We start from the raw sequence: 18677 nt of genomic DNA, 5'->3' as shown, positions 1-18677 counted from the left end.
GGTTCAAGTTTATTTTACTCTGAGTGCGGGAGGGAGGCGTTTAGGATTTTTCGAGGGGTGGGGCGATTACAGAGTCATGGAGAAAACCTCTCTTCATAAAACAATGTAAAACCACATGAGAAAACTAAGAAGGAAGTAACAGCTAACTGTTTCATCACAGGGAGCAGGAGGCGGAGCTTCACCTCCTGCTCCCTGTGATCACGTGCACAGCTAGCAGGCAGGGCTACAAAAACAGGGAAAGGCAGTCAAACACAGAGGACTCTCTCAGAGCAGTGCATCCCGTGAAGGATCCCATTACTCCTCCTTCTGTAGCGCTCCGTCTGACGGGCAGTCGTCAAGGCAACAGGGGGCCTCCACCTCCACCCCGTCTGATTGGTTGTCTCTGCTGGCTAAGGCACAGGGGATTGGCTGGACCAGGTGGGCCAGATCATCCAAGGGCTGGCCGATGGCGGAGGCTGCTGAGCTGCCGTTCAGCTGCTGGGTCGCAACCTCTGGCGTGGAGGCCGCCTCCTCCTCCTCCTCTGAGGGCTTTGGGGGACTGCTGGATGGGGGGGGTGGCGACGTCTGGAGGAGGACAGTCGGACAGAATTTTAACAGAACAGCAGGAGGCAAGGATTTATAACAATACCAGTTCATGTATATCCTCAACAACCTTTCCTTATTTCTATCCGTGTAACATGATAAGTGTTGAATTATGGGAAGTACACGTTAAGATATATGTGTCGGGGTCTGCTGCTCCTCCCTCCGAGTTTGAATTGAGGCCAATGTGAACTTGAAGCACATGGACGGGCATGACCTCGACCCCTTGTGCATCTGTATCTGTTTTACCCTTTCCCTGAACATCTGTGTGGACTGACTCTTACCCCCTCATCACTATTGACACATGGACATGTTCACAAACAGATACAAGTTGATGTATTAGTAGAGCACCCCTTAATGCTTTGCAATCTTATAACCAATGTATACGAGACGATAAACCCTTAGACCCAAGTAATAAAACAAGACACAAAAAAATAACACCCGAAGGCAAGATGGCAAGTGTGAACGTGATAGACAGAGAGGGAATTTATAGCTGTGACCACTATTCATGTTGAAAAATGTACAAGATGTAAGAGCTTTGTATAAAGGTCTGCTACCTGTGTTCTGTTGGTAGGTGGCTTTTTCACCGCCCTTACTTTAGCTGGAATCTCTTTACCCCTCCTGTGATGAAGAAACAGAAAGACGATCAGATAGTCTGCTCCAGGGCTCTATCCCACCGGCGGTTCAGACTTCACACAGAATTGGTAGCAAAGTAAATCCATGCGGTCAGTTCACTTCTATTCAACTCTGGAGAACTTTGTAAAAAGCACATTCACGCTCTGAAAGAAACTGCTTCCAGTAATTGTAAACGCAGTAATAAACTAATTTAGGCAGCAAAACTAACTGTAGTTAATAAGCTTGACAGTGAAGCTTAACAGAGGAGTAAATGTGAGTAAATGTGCACAGCGTCTATGGACTGCACCTCTGCTCGGCTTACATTTTCGTGAATGTAATTAATATTGTATATATTTTATATAGCCATCCGCTGTTAATCATAATGATAATTTGTATGACCCTAAACGCCCGATGCTGCAGATATAACTGTAATCCGCGCATCTCATGCGCACTCACTATCTCTGGTTTTATCTTAAAAAAGGACGGCGTTTGGCCACATTATGGAGTTAATAACTTGATTATTGGCTTTGGTGAAGGTGAAGACGAAGGTGAAGTATTTTGGCTGACCAACAGAAACTTCAACCAACTCTGAACGGTCAAAGGAAATAACTTGGTCCAGAGACCAAGACCAGAGCCTGTACAAAGTTGTGGATAACAATGGCTTTCCAGGGTACCAACTTAGCACCACGCTCAAGCATTTATGCTCAAGCATTAATACACACTCTTACTCACCCTCTCCCTGCTCCCACTGACACCACCTGCATGTTGAACCCTCCTCTTCCACGGATTGGCTTGTTCCCAGCCCACTGGCCAACCACCATGCCAGCTATCTCCAGTTTCCCTCCCTGAGGGGGGATGGACTGAAGGCCTGAACAAAAAAAAAAAAAAAAAAACAAGTGACGATACTGAGCCTTCCTTTATGCATTGCAATGTACAACAATAGAGTACATCAACAGCATATGTTTTATTGAGAGTTCATACTGATTAATTTGAGTGAACTTGGTTTTCCAGCTTTTCCAGTGTGAACACAATACATACTCAAAAGCTGTTAGACCGTGTGTAGTGTAAAATTAGGGCAAAGTAAGAATGTCTACATTGATTAAAAGTATGCTTAAAAACGTGCGTAGAGAAACAAACCATCTCTGTACCTGGGAAGGCTCTGGGTCTGTGCTGGGCCGGGTGATGCGGATGATGCAGGTGATGATGATGAGGCATGCCCATGGGGCGAGGCGGGTAGAGGGGAGGCATGGGGTAGAAAGGGGGCACCATAGTAGGGGGAAGGAAGGCAGGAGGTGGGAGAGGAGGGGGAGGAGGAGGGCGGGACAGGTTGATGCCCTCGAGGATTGCCTGACGCATCTTCTCCACCTTGGACACCAGCTCTTCCTGCAGAGCAGAGAGACAACTGTGACCGAGCCTTTGAGCTACAGAGTGATTAGTGTGAATCCATCTCACAGCCTGGGAACATCTGAGCAGGGGATACTGAATGGCAGAATTGTCCTGAGCCACATCATGGCCGATCAAGTGCCACTCCTTTCTTTACTCGACTCTCCAGCGATTTATCCACCCCGGCATGTTTGCAGAGCTGTCAACTTTAATTCATTTCAACTTCATAGTTTGAATCATTTGGAAAAAGTTGGGCTGAATTTATAAGGCTATAGTTGTTATTTCAGTGTGTGATATTATGTCTTATCTGAATGCAAGCGTCTGACTATCGGACATCGGACGCTCTCGGTCCACACTGAATCTGTTAAATATTCCCTTCTATTACATCATGTAAACAAACCACATACCTATCAGCTGTGTGCTCAAGATCAGACTGGAGATATAACCACTTAAAAGATGGGTGATACTTCCTATCTTCCTACGTTTGTACTTTTTAGAAAACACACGTTTGATATTGTGATATTTACTAGAAATGACGTACAATATAGCCAATAGCAAGTAGGTTGTTATTAGTGATGGACATTTACCTTAATAAGGCTACTCCAACCAGCTGCCTCCTTATTTAGGTTTTTGTAGTGTAATGGAGGTTGGGACCCCTCAAATAAATCTGAGGGGCTTGCCATATATCTGCATTAATATTGATATTTTCTCAAAGTTTTGGGATTATTTTACCTCATTGAGTATCAAACATTTATTCAAATCAGACAATCTGAGAAGTTTAGAGATCAAAACGGAAAGACTTTTGTCACCTTCAACAAGGGGACCCAAAGGAATTTTATGTGGTCACATGGCAAAAAAGTTGAGAACCACTGATATTTTCGACTTCACGAATCAGCCGTTCCTCGTCCACTGCGGCACTTTCAAAGCGAGAGATAGGAATAAACAGAAACTAACAAAAGTTCAGGTCAAAGCGGCGTGCAGCCAGTTAAGAGAATACAAAATAGTGCCATCAATCACATTTTGTCGCCGACACTTGCTGGCATTGCATTCAGTTAGGACACGGTGTACGATACATAACTAGAAAGGTAAGTATACGTTTTGAATCGAATTGGGAACTGGCAGATACCCAAAATAAAAGGACCCGGATCGGGGCCAAACTAACTTGATTTGGACATTACTGCCCTCAAACAGGGAAGGCACTGATATATTTTATGAACTAAATTTTATTAACTTCTAACTTCGTTAAAAAGACACACATCCATCACACAGGATAACATACTGTACATACCTGACCCTCGCACATGTCTAGCAGGGCGGACCGGTCGCGAGCAGCCCGGGACAGTTTGCTCTGAAACAGTTTGCCGTCAAAGAAGCCCCAGGGACAGCAGTGTTCCCATGGCAGCGGCTGACCGCACACGTCGTTGACGAACAGCGCCGTGTCCACGCCGGCCATGAAAAGAGACGCCAGCTGCACGCCGCGGGAATCCACCTTCTCCACCTAACGGCAAATATACAAATGAAAAATGTGAAAATTTTTAAACTGGAGGCAGTTCACAGATACGAGTCGTAGAAAAGATGGAAGAAGAGTTAATGTGAATCATGAGGTATTGAACACAGGAGATGTAGCTTGTAACACCAAAATCACTTAAATTAGTCTTTAGGGGTGCAGGAAGATTCGTATCTTTCAGCAACTAAAGTCTGTGCAACTCAAAGTGCCCGACACAAAAGAACACTAGTAATAAAATTGAATTGTGCAATACTTGTGTGCAGAAACCCAAACACTGATTGCCCAACAATGAGGACGTGAGGAGTGGGGTCTCACCTTGAGCTCCTGTAGCTGGTCGGGTTCATAGAGTTGGCTGGAAACAGCCTGAGCCAGAAAGGCATCTAGCTCATGTCTCTGGAGGATCCTTCCTCCAGGCCACTGCATCATATACCTGAAAGAGAAGGAAAGCAACACTAACGTTAGAGCAGGAGCACAGAGCTACAGTGTACCCGTCTACAGATACATTGATAGGATTAGCACTCTGTATGCAGCAATAACCTTACATGGCTTTCATTTAGAATTGTGTCCAATGACATAACACAACAGTCCATATTCCAATGGTAAGACTGATCAGCGCAATATTAAATATGTCCACATCACTCATGACAAGCAAGCAGAACAGTTTAGATTAAGATCTCTGCAGTGAAGATGCACAATGTACTCTGAGAAGCATAGTATGTATGAAGTATTGCTTAGTTTGCATCAAAATCACACAGAGGTCTTCTCCTAAAAATATTAAAGTGATGAGTAATAATAGATTGACGGAATTTTTACAACCCTGTCCGTCAAAATTATGGACAACGAGAACGTTTAACTTACCCACTGATATCACACTCATATTGTCATTTACTGTCAATCCACTAATGGGAACATTCACATGTTGCGTCAAAAACGTGTGGAAAACACCAGCCGTGTAGCTTTAGGTTTCTTTTTTACCAAGTGGAAGATCAGAAATTCCCAATATATATATATACACAAATTGCTGCCGACAGATTAATCGACTGATAACTTCAGCTGTAGTGCACGGTGAAAAGAACTGAGCACAAATGTTCAAATAGAAATATACAAAGCCAGTGTTTTATTCTTACGAAGGTGTTCCTGCAAAGCTCATACTGTATTAAGGAACACACACACACACACACACACACACACACACACACACACACACACACACACACACACACACACACACACACACACACTTTAGGTAACTGAACTAAACAGCAGCGGTGTAGAGCACCATCATACCTGAGCACACAGCACATGAGCAGCAGATGCTGTGGGACCTGTGCTGGGTTGAGGAGGGCTGGGCAGTCAGAGCGTAGGCAGGCCAGGAAAGCCCTGGTTCTCCTGGAGCGGTCCTCACTGGCACGACCTAACCACAGCCGCCGCAGGTTAGGGCAGGTCCACTCCCGGAAACACAGGGCCGGGACCAGCTCCGGAGTCAGGGCCGACTTGGCTTTACCGCTGCTCCACTCTTTGACTATTACTGGAGGAACTGTAATGCAGAGGCAAGAGAAGTGTGTTAAAAATGTACGGGGTTTAGTTTAAAATAACTGATGCAACCAATGTAATGATGCAATCAATTAGATACAGTGATACAGGTGTTTCAGTGCCGGGCTTTGGCGCAGACTCATACATTAAGTGTTGCGATATTATTCTAATCATGTCGCTTAGAACTCCTCCAAAGCTGCTAACAGGGACAGAGCAGGAAAGGGTTCAGTGTGTCTCTCTAATATTGGCTAGCGATGTCCTGAAGTCGGGGTTTAATTCCCATGGAAAAGAACTGACCTTTCTTTCAGCAGACACTTTCGACTGCTTCGGTTTTTTGGTCAGACATTGTACGATTCTTGGAAGTGCGCCTTACCACAACGTTACATGTAACAACTGAAGCGAATATTGAGCTGCCTTTTAAAGATAAACAACCATAAACAATCTAACCTCTTTTTTTCCCCACATTTTATGAAGCCAAAAATTGGAGCTCCTCAAATGGCCCCTTGAGGCTGGTTAACGTCTTCACTAAACTGCATTAAGAATAGTGCTTTCCCTGACTGGCCACAGAAAGTGAAAAAGTATCGTTTAGTGTGGCTTTGTAGCCTAACTTAAGAGAGAACTTACATATAGCGACCAGCGGCAGACTGCTCAACTCTAAGCACAATTCACTCAAATAGCAATTCTAAATCAATCAGTGATTGAGTCAATGTGCTTGGGATACTTTCCACCACTCAATAAATGTGAATATATATAGAAAAAAACCCAACAACAATCCGTCCTCCTTGTTGCTCCCCTCTATCTACTCTTAAGGACCTACCTTCCAGGGGAGCCCTCTTGCGGAGAGCGAGCCTCTCCAGGCGGCGGTGAGTTTCAGCCAGACTGAAGAGGACGCCGTAGGCATACTGTCTGCCAGCACGGAACAGCAGAGAGGCAGGAGGTAGCTCAGCGTTACACTCATCCTCTATACACACTGGCATCTTCATCTCTCCCTGCCGGGTGCAGCGGGTGAAGGGAGGAGGAAGGACAGAGAGATTACAGGGTGGCTCTGACGACGTCGATACATTAACTCCATCTCTATTTGATGATGACTTAGGGGCCTTGTAAAAGATAAGTGAGGAAAGCAGTTTACCTTGGTCAAAATGTGGTAAATCTGGGGGTACATTAGTCCTCTTCGGTGTCTGTGCTCAGCTACTCGAAGAACCTCAGCACTGACCTGATATCAGGGGGAAAAAAACAGGAAACATGGTGAGTTTTTAACAAACATTTGGTTTGAAAATGTGTTTTTTTCAATCTCTCATGGACACACACCTGAGGCAGAGGGGGTGTGGTTATGTCCATGTGACTGCGTGTCGCCATAGACAGCAGTGACGGAATGTGTGATCCGCTCCCGTTGCCTTGTGAACCGTCTCCAGGGGCTGAGCCCACCCTTCCAGCAGGATCCTCCCACCGAGAGGGCTTGTCCGTCAAATGGCTGACAGAAAGGGTTTATGAGTGTTTCATCAAAGTGGCCTGGCATTCAATCGTGGGTGTGTGCGTTTATACAATATCACTGTTTCTGCTGAGGAAGCATTTCCTCAAAAACATTTTGAGCTGATGAAACACGTTTGTGTTCTTTGCTCACTTTGTTTCAATATTTGCTCTTGCAGCAAAAGGAAATTGGCAGTAGCATAAGGCTCTCAGAAATTGAACACGCTAGTCCAAGTTGTCCCTTTTCAGACTTTTAAACCTTATTTCTGGAAGACTGAAAACATGTGAAAACTTAAAAATCATGGGACGCCCTGATCCTCCATCCTCCTCTCAGTAGCTGTAATAAGGGTGCTTTCACAGCTGTAGTTTGGTTAATTTCATTTAATCCAAGGGGGAACGTTTTTTATATTGTTGCATTTCAGTTCTGGTCTGGTTCCTGTTCAAGAGGAGTTAAGTTATACAGACTGACAGGTAACTCGTTGATTTGACAGTTTTGGCTATCGTCATTCTGCATCATCAGGACCCACGAGACGAAATCAAATTCCAGCGAGTGGCAGAAGTTTATAAAGCACTTTAATGCTTCGGATGTGTATATTTATGTTCTTTGGAGACACACAGGGCGCATGACGAAGGGATGTTTTTTTTTAACGTCATTCTTCCCTTCGCGTTGAACTAGACTCATCTGTAGTGGGGTTAGGGATCAGCACTCACGGTTCGGATCACTCGTGAACCGCGGATCAATTGAGTATTTTCTTTTTTTTTTTTTTACAGTTTAATCATCATAGTGTGTAATAAAGTTCTACTGCTGCTGTTCCTTTTCAAGTAACAAGTCCCCGAATATCAATGCAGAGTGTCAGTGAACAGATATAAAGCAGTAGTGTGTTCACGTGACCAGAGCAGGTTAAACGCATTTAACGCCGAAAGTCATGGCGAGCGGAGGAACTTGAGAAGCCCCCGTTACGGTATGTAGGCATTATTTAAAGAGAGACACACGACAACGGCAATATATTGGCATGTCCACACATATGAAGAGCCACCATCCCGTCTGTCAGCGACAGGAGACACTTCGGTGTGGAAAACAAAGGATTTCAAAATCTGGTTAAAATGCTTGAGCCACGCTACGAAATCCACTCACGCACCCACTTCAGTGTGAAGCTTGTTGCACGCCTCTATGAAAAGGAAAAGACTGTGACCGCTTTCACCACGGCGGAGTGGAGATTCCTAGCCCGGTGCTGCAGACACGCCCCCTCTGTGAGAGTCACACAGACACACCTGGGGCAGGTGCTGACAGAAGCAGTAGAGTGGAAGCTAGACGGGCCCAATAGTAATATCACAGTCACCACAGAAAGGTCTATCCTCACTCCAGACAATGTAGATATCCTCATCTTTTTGAAAATAATGTCACAGTAATGTAACATTATTGTGTATTTGAATGACAGGAAGTAAACATAGACCCAAGTTGTTGCCTAGCAGTTCAGTTCAGTTGAAACGGTGTAAGCTAGCTCACTGGCTGTTTCTTTCTTTCAACATTGATCAAAGGACGAGGGTATCAACATACCTCATGTTGCACTTAAACTTAACAGAATTGAGTATATTTGAATGTTTTATTTATTTATTTAATTTTGTTTCAAATTGGACATCAATATTTTTGTTTTTATTTAAGACTATAGCCCAAAGTTATTTTCTTTAAGTGTTCTTGAAGTTCTTTAATTAATAAATGGAAAGCAAAGTTATATTTGTCTCCTCCCCTTTTCTTTGTTGATCCGAACCGTGACTCAAGAACCGTGATCCGAACCGAACCGTGAGGTTTGTGATCCGTTGCACCCCTACTCATCTGACATTAGAAGAAGCTCAGCAACAACAACATACAGTTGTGTGAAAAAGTGTTTGACCCCTTCCTGATTTCTTATTTTTTTGCATGTTTGTCACACTTAAATGTTTCCGATCATCAAACAAATTTAAATATTAGACAAAGATAACACAAGTAAACACAAAATGCAGTTTTTAAATGAAGGTTTTTATTATTAAGGGGAAAAAAAAATCCAAACCTGCATGGCCCTGTGTGAAAAAGTGATTGCCCCCTAAACCTAATAACTGGTTGGGCCGCCCTTAGCAGCAACAACTGCAATCAAGCGTTTGCGATAACTGGCAATGAGTCTTTTACAGCGCTGTAGAGGAATTTTGGCCCACTCATCTTTGCAGAATTGTTGTAATTCAGCCACATTGGAGGGTTTTCGAGCATGAACCGCCTTTTTAAGGTCATGCCACAGCATCTCAATCGGATTCAGGTCGGGACTTTGACTAGGCCACTCCAAAGTCTTCATTTTGTTTTTCTTAAGCCATTCAGAGGTATACTTGCTGGTGTGTTTTGGATCATTGTCCTGCTGCAGAACCCAAGTGCGCTTCAGCTTGAGGTCACAAACAGATGGCCGGACATTCTCCTTCAGGATTTTTTGGTAGACAGCAGAATTCATGGTTCCATTTACCATAGCAAGTCTTCCAGGTCCTGAAGCAGCAAAACAGCCCCAGACCATCACACTACCACCACCATATTTTACTGTTGGTATGATGTTCCTTTTCTGAAATGCCGTGTTACTGTTACGCCAGATGTAATGGGACATACACCTTCCAAAAAGTTCAACTTTTGTCTCGTCAGTCCACAGAGTATTTTCCCAAAAGTCTTGGGGATAAAATAAAAACCTTCATTTAAAAACTGCATTTTGTGTTTACTTGTGTTATCTTTGTCTAATATTTAAATTTGTTTGATGATCTGAAACATTTAAGTGTGACAAACATGCAAAAAAATAAGAAATCAGGAAGGGGGCAAACACTTTTTCACACAACTGTATATGGTACCCATTCAGTGTTTCCTGGTTTAAGAAACTGAAGAAATGACAAGATAAATACTTATTATAGTGCTCTTAATTAGGCAACAATAAGGCTGCAACTAAAGATTATTTTCTATATTGATTTATGTGATTATTTTTTCAATTAATCCATGAATGGAAAACAAATCTGAAAATGGTGAAAAATGTCTGTCCTGAAGTCAAGGGGGACTTGTTTGATCCAAAACCCCAAAATATTCAGTTTACACATGTGGAGGACAAAAGAAACCAGAATTACTAAAATAGTTGCAGATCAATTTTCCGATGATTGATTAATCGACGAAATAAATTGTTCACACGAGTCGTAAACAATCCTACGCAGCCACCACTGGAGTCTTATTCTATAGATAGTATAATACTTATAATATGTGTGAAGCCTAATCTTTATCTGCAGCTGTGCAGAAATAAAAAGCATTCTGGACTTAAATAAATAAATAACTTGACTAATGAGCCACAAATCTTTAATTACAAGCCTGTCAGTGAGCACTTTCTCTACTTTTTTCCACATAACATGAAAGCTAAGCTCTCCTTGTGATTAGTCAAAACATGTGTTCTGTAAAATGCTTTGCTCCACCTAAAATGCCACAATCCCCCTTTTCACTTGAACACAGGGAGATAAAACCCAAACAGTTTTAACTTTGTATCTTACTTCGTGTTGCTGTCGTTGGGCTCATCTCCATCCGATGACGATGAAGGAGACGGAGAGGGAACAGACTGAGTGGTGGTGTGATGATTGGGTAATCGATTTCCCCCCTGAGTGGAATCATATGGAGCCGACCAATCGGAGAAGCCCATCTTGCCCGCCATTGAATCGTTGCAGTCTTGGGATGGTGGCGGCGGGTTCAGGAACAGAGGGGCGGAGCCAGGTCCATATGGAGCATTTTGATAGGGTGGCTTTAACCCCGGCATCTGGGGAGGAGGGAACTGTGATTGGACGGAGAGGAACAGAAAAAAGGAAAATGGATTTAAAAAAAGAGAGAAAAGACGGAGCAAAGGGGGGGGGGGAGATGTCGTTTACTGTCCTATTTTATTTCAGATCTAACCCAAAGCATCTAATCGAGGCTGGTGGGAGAATTTGGGACGGGAAGGGCTGCACCCTCCGTCTCTCTCAGCCAATTTTTCGCCCTAAATGAGCACATGCCACAAAGGGATTTCAAAGAGGGGAAAAAATGTAATCCATTCTGTTACATGTAGATTCGTGTAGAGACCAGACAACCAATGACACATCAAAGAGGAACAAAGGATCACCAGGCTGAGGAATCTACCTGATTCTTTCCAGGCTGCATAGGTCCCATGTGGCCAGGTGGTCCCCCAAATCCAAACCCAGGTACTAAGCAGAAAAAAAAAAAACATGGATGAGAATGAACATTTTCTTCTCATAAATACATATTTAGTGAGCCGAAAATGATAACATAACGATTATTAGTTCTGTTCTCTAGACTTTTTTTTTTACTACTCACAGATGAAAGAGGAAGGCCCCATGTTGGGCGAGCGAGGTTTGGAGGCAGCTGAGAAATACTCCACAGCTTTCTTGAATCGCTCCACTTTGTCCTCCATACGAGACTAGAAAAGGAAAGAAAGCATTATGTTGACTGCTTAGTTATTGTTAAAGGGTAAGGACAGCAATATTTCCTTCTTATAGTCAACAGATCCTATGAAAACAATCTCTGGGGACTATTTTCAGCAGCGGATGAATACACATTCGTTGCTCTGAGGAGTATTTCTAGAAGAAGGACAGTATATGTGGGATTGGGTGAAAGTGAACAGCAGTGCCACTCAACATGTCACTCAATGCAACAGTGTGGCTCATTAATGTGTTTGTAATTGTTTTTGAACAACAATGGAGCTCTATGGCGCAGAGGAAGAAGATATATCAGGCTTCGGATGCTCAGATAACACTTGTTAGTAGTTCGTAGAGTAACACCAGACTTATCCCTTTTTGGTCCAATTCCAACAAATCGGTCAACAGATGGCTTCTGAGACTGATAATGTTATGGAAGGACATACTGCTGTAACTCAGAGAATCAGCTGTTTACTGAACTCACTGTACATCCTGGCAGTGCGCCTCAAATGTGCACACTTCACTTTGAATATTTTGCTTAAACATTTAACTACAGAATATCAAGTTGCTGTAGATCTGTAGTTTTGATCACATGGCTTTCTGGGGCCGAAAATAAGAGGATCGGGGAGGATGAAAGTAAATGTGATGACATTTGAAAGAACAATACCCTTTATATAAATCAGAAATAACACACCAATAAAATTACTTTGATAAATAAAATTAAAAACATTGTTTTGAATAAATCATAAATTCATTAACAAAAAATAAAAAAATACTTTTGAGGTTATTTTTGTTAAAAGGTCCCTTTGAATGATTCAAACTAACAATACATTTAGACTGAACGGTCCATATTCATTTAGGGGCGGCTTTAGTTGTATATTTTGGGCGGTTCCGGGATTTAGATGACAAAAGTTAGTTGAGAGCCGTGGCTGGAGACAGTACTACCAGTTTTAAGGTATGTGCAACACGGTAGATTCATTTAGCTGACGTTGGCTAAAAGATAAAGTGGAATTAATATTCTGACGTCGTCTTTAAATTGCTTGTTTTTTCAAACCAGCAGTCCTAAACCAAAAAGGATTTTCAGGTTCCTGTCATATGTGACAAAGAAAAGCATCAGATATTCCACTTTAGAGATGCTGGAACCACTACATTTTTAGTATTTTTTGATTTGACTATTCAATTATCAAAATTGTTTATTAATTTTCTGTCGATAGATGAATCAACTAATTGTTTCATCAAGTAAAGTTTTAGCGAGATTCAACCGGGATGAGGATTTGATAAACTGCTACTGAACCCTACTTGCTCAATCATAAACATACTGGAGACCAACAACGCAGCTCTGATGAACTGAAACTACATAATCCTGTAAAGCACATGGATGTATATGAAGTGTAGCGCAATGCTATGGTTCACACTGATGTGTGAGGAAGTGCAGATGCTGACTCAGGGTCTTGTGTCAACAGTGATGACCTATTTAACCATCAGCAGCAGTCCGGAATGCACGCTCAGAAATGAAACATGTAAATCTATTTCAATCAATTCAAATTAAGCCCAATAAAGAGGTTAGCAGAAACTAATCAGTAATTATCACAGACAAAGGGGCACACCGCCCACCTGTGACTGTTTGAAGACATCTCTGGCGATGGCGTCCAGGTTTCCCAGGTCTTTGATGGAGGAAACATACTCTGAGACGGCCTTGATCACCACCTCGCAGGGCGGCAGCACCAACTGGTGAGCTCGCACCTAAGACAGGAACAGTGCAAAGGTTTTAATCCACATATACCTGGTTGGCATATGATGGTCAAAAAAATGATAACAGTACAGATCGCATAGTCTAAATAACATTAAAAAATAGTGCAAAGTTTAGACTTCACACAAGTTTTATGTTTGCAGACGAAGTTTAATAAAATAATATGATGTTCTGAGGACAAAAATATCAATATATTTTTTATTGTGGTGTGAAATTGTTGGGACATTATTTCTCCTGATAAATTAACTACATTTTATTCCAATAACTTAATCATTCATTCAAAATATTTCAATCAATTTCATGATTTTAGGATGCACGTTTCACAATAAAAGCCTTCTATTGATGGAAAAGCATTATGTCCCCAAACCACTGAAAAGATTTCACATGTTGAGGTAAATCAGAGCTCATGTCACTATTTTACTAAATATACAGTACTGCATGATTCTTGAAGCAAATACTCTCACAGCTTAAGCTGAGGTTGGCCGAGGTCTTTGGACTTGATAATAATACGAGACCTTGAGAGAAGCTAGTGGGTGTTCTGGTCCCAGCAGACTCCAGTGGAAGGCAGCCAGGTCCTCATCAGGCAGAATATGATTTCCTGGGAGACAGAAACTCTTTCAAATGTTTGCTGCGTAAATGAACATGGACAACGGACAACGATGGGCGCCAAAAAAACAGCTTACAAGTAGGTGTGTGTATTTCAGTGAGAGAAATGTGGGATGCGCGTTTGATTTGGTGTATTCGTGTGTGTACACTCCTTACCCAGCAGAGCAGCAAAGCAGGGCAGGTGCTGTGTCTTCAGCCCGAGCTGCCTGGCGGCCTCAGACAGCAGGTACTGGTGTGTGGTCAGGTTCTTGCCATTCCAGCTCAGTTTGAGAGCGTGCGATGAGAAGTAGGCGGGTACGTTGCACAGGGCAAACTCAGAATCCTGAGCAATCAGGCCGGCGAATCCAAAGTCCCTGTAGAGAGACAGCACTTCCTGGTGGTGGTCCTCCAAAGTCTGTACAACCTGTGGATGCAGAGGGGACAAACTCAGTCTGCTGGGTCATAGAAAAACTAACTCTAGACGGAGTTTGAAACGGTTTATACCTTTCCAGGAGTAACCTGGTTTGACATGGGTCAGATTTTGATGTTGTCGTCATATTTCAAGTAATGCAGCACAGTAGTTTAGATTAATTTGCTTATCACTTTAACAGAAAATGTCTCTGCAACTATTTTGTTAAGTCTTTATGTAATTTTTTAAGCAAAAATGCCCAATTTTATGCAGTTTCAGCTTCTCCTATGAGAGGATTTTGAGCTCTCTAAACTTAACTGAAGTCCCTTCTGAATAACTTAATAAAGACCGTGAAATAGGATCCTAACAGAGTAGAGATTTGCCCAAGATGGACGGGCATCTGTGAAACTGATCAGCTACCAGGCTAGCAGTCGCTGCGATATACTCAGTTTATGATAAGGATAGAGGTCACAGACAGTTGAGCTGATACTTTGTATACAATCACAATACTAAAGCTCCACAGCCCTCGCTAAAACACATCTGTGGAAAATCTGTGCTGCACCAATCAGTTCCAAATCACTGGTGATGATGCAGATACCTGGACCTCAGGCGACATCATGGCCTAAGAGCACACTCGTGCAGAACCCAATGGGTGGGTGAGGTGCACGGTTACGCCAGACAGAGCAAGCAGGAGAACTTCTGTGTTAATCAGTGTGAAAACGAAATAATTACATTCAAGTTACTCCGTTAAAAATCTATTTAATGAGCTGATAATCAAATCTGTCTTCAAATGAATGCAATATGGGGCAGTGAAGGCACGGTTGATTATGAGGAAACTGTTTCACGACTTGTTCAAATGTATTCACATTTCTTGTGTCACTCACCAATAACAACTAAAACTAATCACCAGTGTTAACAACCAGATGTGCAAATTCAAATAGACAGACTAGACATTCATGCAGTACATGTAAAGCTGAGGACAAGAAAGCTGCATAGAGAGGAACAGCAGTGACTAGAGTAAATGTTTAATTCAGGCAGAGGTGAGATACTCGAAGTTGCAGAAATAGGACTGTTACTCAGGATGCAGGCAGGAAAAAAAACAATAAGTACACATGGGAACTGTGAGTAATGATGCTGTACTCACACAAGGATCATCAGAATGTATTCTACTGTAATGTGGGTGGGATTTTCTACCCTATCTTCTCTTAATACACTAGGGCAGTGTTTCTTAATGCTACCATATAAGCAGATGGGAAGGTAGATCACAAGCAAGGAGACAGCTAGGTAAAGATAAAGGTAGGGAACCATGAAAGGCAATCAGGGGTTTTGCTGCATTTATGGCAGGCCTTGAACATAACTTTATCAGTCACTTTTACTTTTTCAAAAACATGTTGAGCTATTCTTTGCCCTATATTAGTTGAGTAAGGAGAATATAGCACACCCACCTACTATAATTTTACACCTAAGCAAATACTATTGTGCCAATAGGTTTAATGCTTAAAAAATATTTCCGTAATATTCTCAATCACAATCTATCTGAAATGCACAAAATAAGTCATTACAAATGTACCGCTGACAGGCAATGGGGACCTACAGTCTATCACCACTCAGCAGTTCTCCAACAACGTATGAAAGGTTCAATGAGTTCATGTTATGTAACATACAGTCTAGCGAAACTAGGTCATGTTGCACCAATGTACAGACTGGTTCGGCCAATAGCTGCTGCTTCATATATGCACTGGACACTTTCCTCCACCCAGTAGACCAACACATGAGAGCAAAGCAGGCCAACTACAGGCACGGCAGTCTGTTTGATTTGCATGTATAATATTAACACAATTACAGATCGACTCATTTCAGTGGTGAGGGCCAGTAGTTGCACTTGCTCCCCAACTGGAAGGAGTTAAAAAGGGCGCTGGATGATGTAAGCTGCTAAATGGGCGTGCAACAAGAAAAGGGCAAGTGTTAAATGAACAGAACGCCATACGACCACAATACTCAAAACAGTCATAATTCACACATATTGCTCACCCGCACTCGGAAGCGGAACATCGCGAGGCGGACGCAGTGGCTGAGGCAGGCCGGGGGCAGGAACCATGCCCGGGGAGGCGGGGTGGCCTTGCTGCCGACGTGGTTCACTATCAGCTGCGCCGTCTGTCGCTGGCCCTGAGCTCGCCGCGCCCACTCGGGCCAGCGCTCCTTTCCCAGTGTGCCGTTGAAAACCACGACCAGCTCCAGGCCACCCTGGTACAGGCAGGCCTGCGACAGGGCGGCCAGGTAGCCCAGCATGGCGTTCCACTCGCCCCCGCACACCCAGTCCGTCTGGTAGCCGCCGTAGAGGCGTTGCAGGCCGGAGTCAGCGTCGATTAGGATCCTGGCAGGCGGGGGCGGGGGAGGCATGGGCCCGGGGTGATGTGGGTGGTGGTGGTGTGGATGGTGGTGGTGAGGGGGCTGGCGAGCCGCGGTACGGGCAAGCTTCAGGAGGTCCACCGGGACCGCGGCCCCGGGACACCGCTTCTCTAAATACTCTTGAAAACCCTGCACTCCCATGACGGTGTTGTTGAGCCTGTGTGTCTGGCCGGGAGCGGGCTCTGAATACGTTCTGTACGCCGTGTTTGTAATGTGATGTGGGGCGAGACCGGAGCTAGCTCTGCACTTTAGGCGAGCTAACTGGTCTCCGATGTAATGACTAACTGTACTTTAGTGAACCCTGCAAAACTATCTGTCACCCAGACTATTGAAATGAGCCACCGTGCACGTGTGTACACGTGTGACAGCAATCGGTATTCTACTTATCCCGTGATATATATAAATGACAATTTCTCAGTTTTGTGCGTGGGTGCTCCGTTTAGTGTCCATCCCGGTGGATTTTTGGTGAGATGCCAGCAAGGCCAGTGTAGCTACCTACAGCCAGAAAAAGTTGAACACATTTCCTGCTCCCATAATTTGGCTTCAACATAACCAGCTTCAAACAGGTAGTTGGCAGCAAATAACGGAAATGCAGCAAGGTGGTTGGATTTGAATGAAAAATGCCAATACAATAGTTATCCTGCTGATTTGTGCACATGAAACAGATGCAGTACTGCGCATTAGTTAACGTTAGCAATCCACAGGCTGGATGGCCAGTTCGCGGACATGATGTTGAACCGAGCAGCTTGCAAAATCGTTATTTTTTAGTGTGACAGCTGAAATATTTGACATTTATTCTGCACTATCTCAGGCAAATTTCCGCACATTTGTACTGGTAGCTCGTTGGCTCGCGGGTTTTCCGAATATCAATTAAAAGAAACTAACAAGCTACGTCCCCGGCTGACTGGCTAGCTGTACTAACATTTGCTAACTGTGTGGTTAGCTGTTAGCTGCTGGCAGGGTCCCCGGCGTGATTTGACGCGTCAACTCCCGAAGACAAGTCCGGGGCGGACACGACGCGGAATGAGATGGATGTTTGACGAAATAAAAGAAAAGTAACTAAAATAAAATAAAAATAAAAGCCCGATGGTGCCTCCCTCGCTTTCTTCCACACTCACGGCTTCATGTTGCAGAGGGGAACATTACTTCCAAGCGACATCAGCCATCTTGCGACTTCCTCGCGGCCCAGTGGAGTGGGAGGGAAGGCGGAGAGAGTGGAGGGAGGAGGCGCGACCGCAGGGTATGCTGGGAAATGTAGTCTAACAAGTGTATCACGTCCAACTAGAACAGATGTGATGGGAAACAGAAGAAAACTACAACTACCAGGATGAGGATACCGACGGTTTGACGAAGATAAAAAAGCCGGAGAGTAGAATTTTTCCAAGTGGCCCACAACTGATTCAAGTACTAACAGCGTTATTTTATCCGTTACCCATCTGATTCTGATCATATCGCTTCTTGCATATCAACATGTAACGCGATATAATCGTAATATAACGCTATCGAACTGCTGTTACGGTATGCCAACACTGATGCTACCGAATATTGAATACAGCAGTGGAAATATAAGAAATGAAGATCAGCAAATGTAATAATCAAACATTGATTAAAAAGCTATTAGAAGATACATTACTGAGTGGTGTAACAGGTAGAATGGCGACAGTTCATGTTAAATCTTGTGTTTTTGTCGCCTCCCGGTGGTTCAACACAGTGCTCTCGGACGGAAAAAGTGCCACGAAAAAAAATGGGGGAACAAAACCTGAAACTAAGTAGGCCATCGGGCCCTCGAGGCTGTCTATTTGATCTACCATGGCGACACGAAGCTAGCTAGAATGACTTCAACTTCTCGAGCATCCTCTCGGAGAAATATAGTTTCTTCTGTGTGTGTGAGAGAGTGAGTGAGTGAGTGTGTGAGAGAGAGAGAGAGAGAGAGAGAGAGAGAGAGAGAGAGATTAACGGTGAGCGCGCAGCACGCCCCCGTGTCCTTCATCCAT

General features: G+C 43.6%; 1 protein-coding gene across 2 annotated transcripts; it reads right to left on the bottom strand.

Moving 5' to 3' along the window:
• Positions 1-18565, bottom strand: fam120c (family with sequence similarity 120 member C). 2 transcript variants are annotated; one of them, XR_004212715.1, is made up of 18 exons: positions 16306-18565; positions 14043-14289; positions 13796-13878; positions 13145-13273; positions 11430-11532; positions 11235-11299; positions 10619-10893; positions 6926-7088; positions 6747-6830; positions 6435-6606; positions 5372-5621; positions 4400-4514; positions 3866-4075; positions 2343-2577; positions 1927-2062; positions 1137-1200; positions 239-564; positions 1-163 (listed from the first exon to the last, which is right to left on the bottom strand). XR_004212715.1 is itself a non-coding variant. In XM_031845044.1 (17 exons), the coding sequence occupies exons 1-17, from the start codon at positions 16822-16824 to the stop codon at positions 295-297; spliced, it is 3120 nt and encodes a 1039-aa protein (XP_031700904.1). In that variant the 5' UTR covers positions 16825-18564; the 3' UTR covers positions 1-294. The 2 variants fall into 2 exon arrangements, 1 of the variants encoding a protein (XP_031700904.1); XM_031845044.1 differs by having other exon boundaries at positions 1-564; positions 16306-18564.
• Positions 18566-18677: the final 112 nt, after the last annotated feature.

The sequence above is a fragment of the Anarrhichthys ocellatus genome, unplaced genomic scaffold, assembly GCF_004355925.1.
Source record: "Anarrhichthys ocellatus isolate YVR2014 unplaced genomic scaffold, GSC_Weel_1.0 scaffold5, whole genome shotgun sequence".
In the NCBI taxonomy this organism is placed as follows: domain Eukaryota; kingdom Metazoa; phylum Chordata; class Actinopteri; order Perciformes; family Anarhichadidae; genus Anarrhichthys; species Anarrhichthys ocellatus.
Note: the sequence above shows the minus strand (reverse complement) of the source record. Positions and strands in the feature narration are given on the sequence as shown.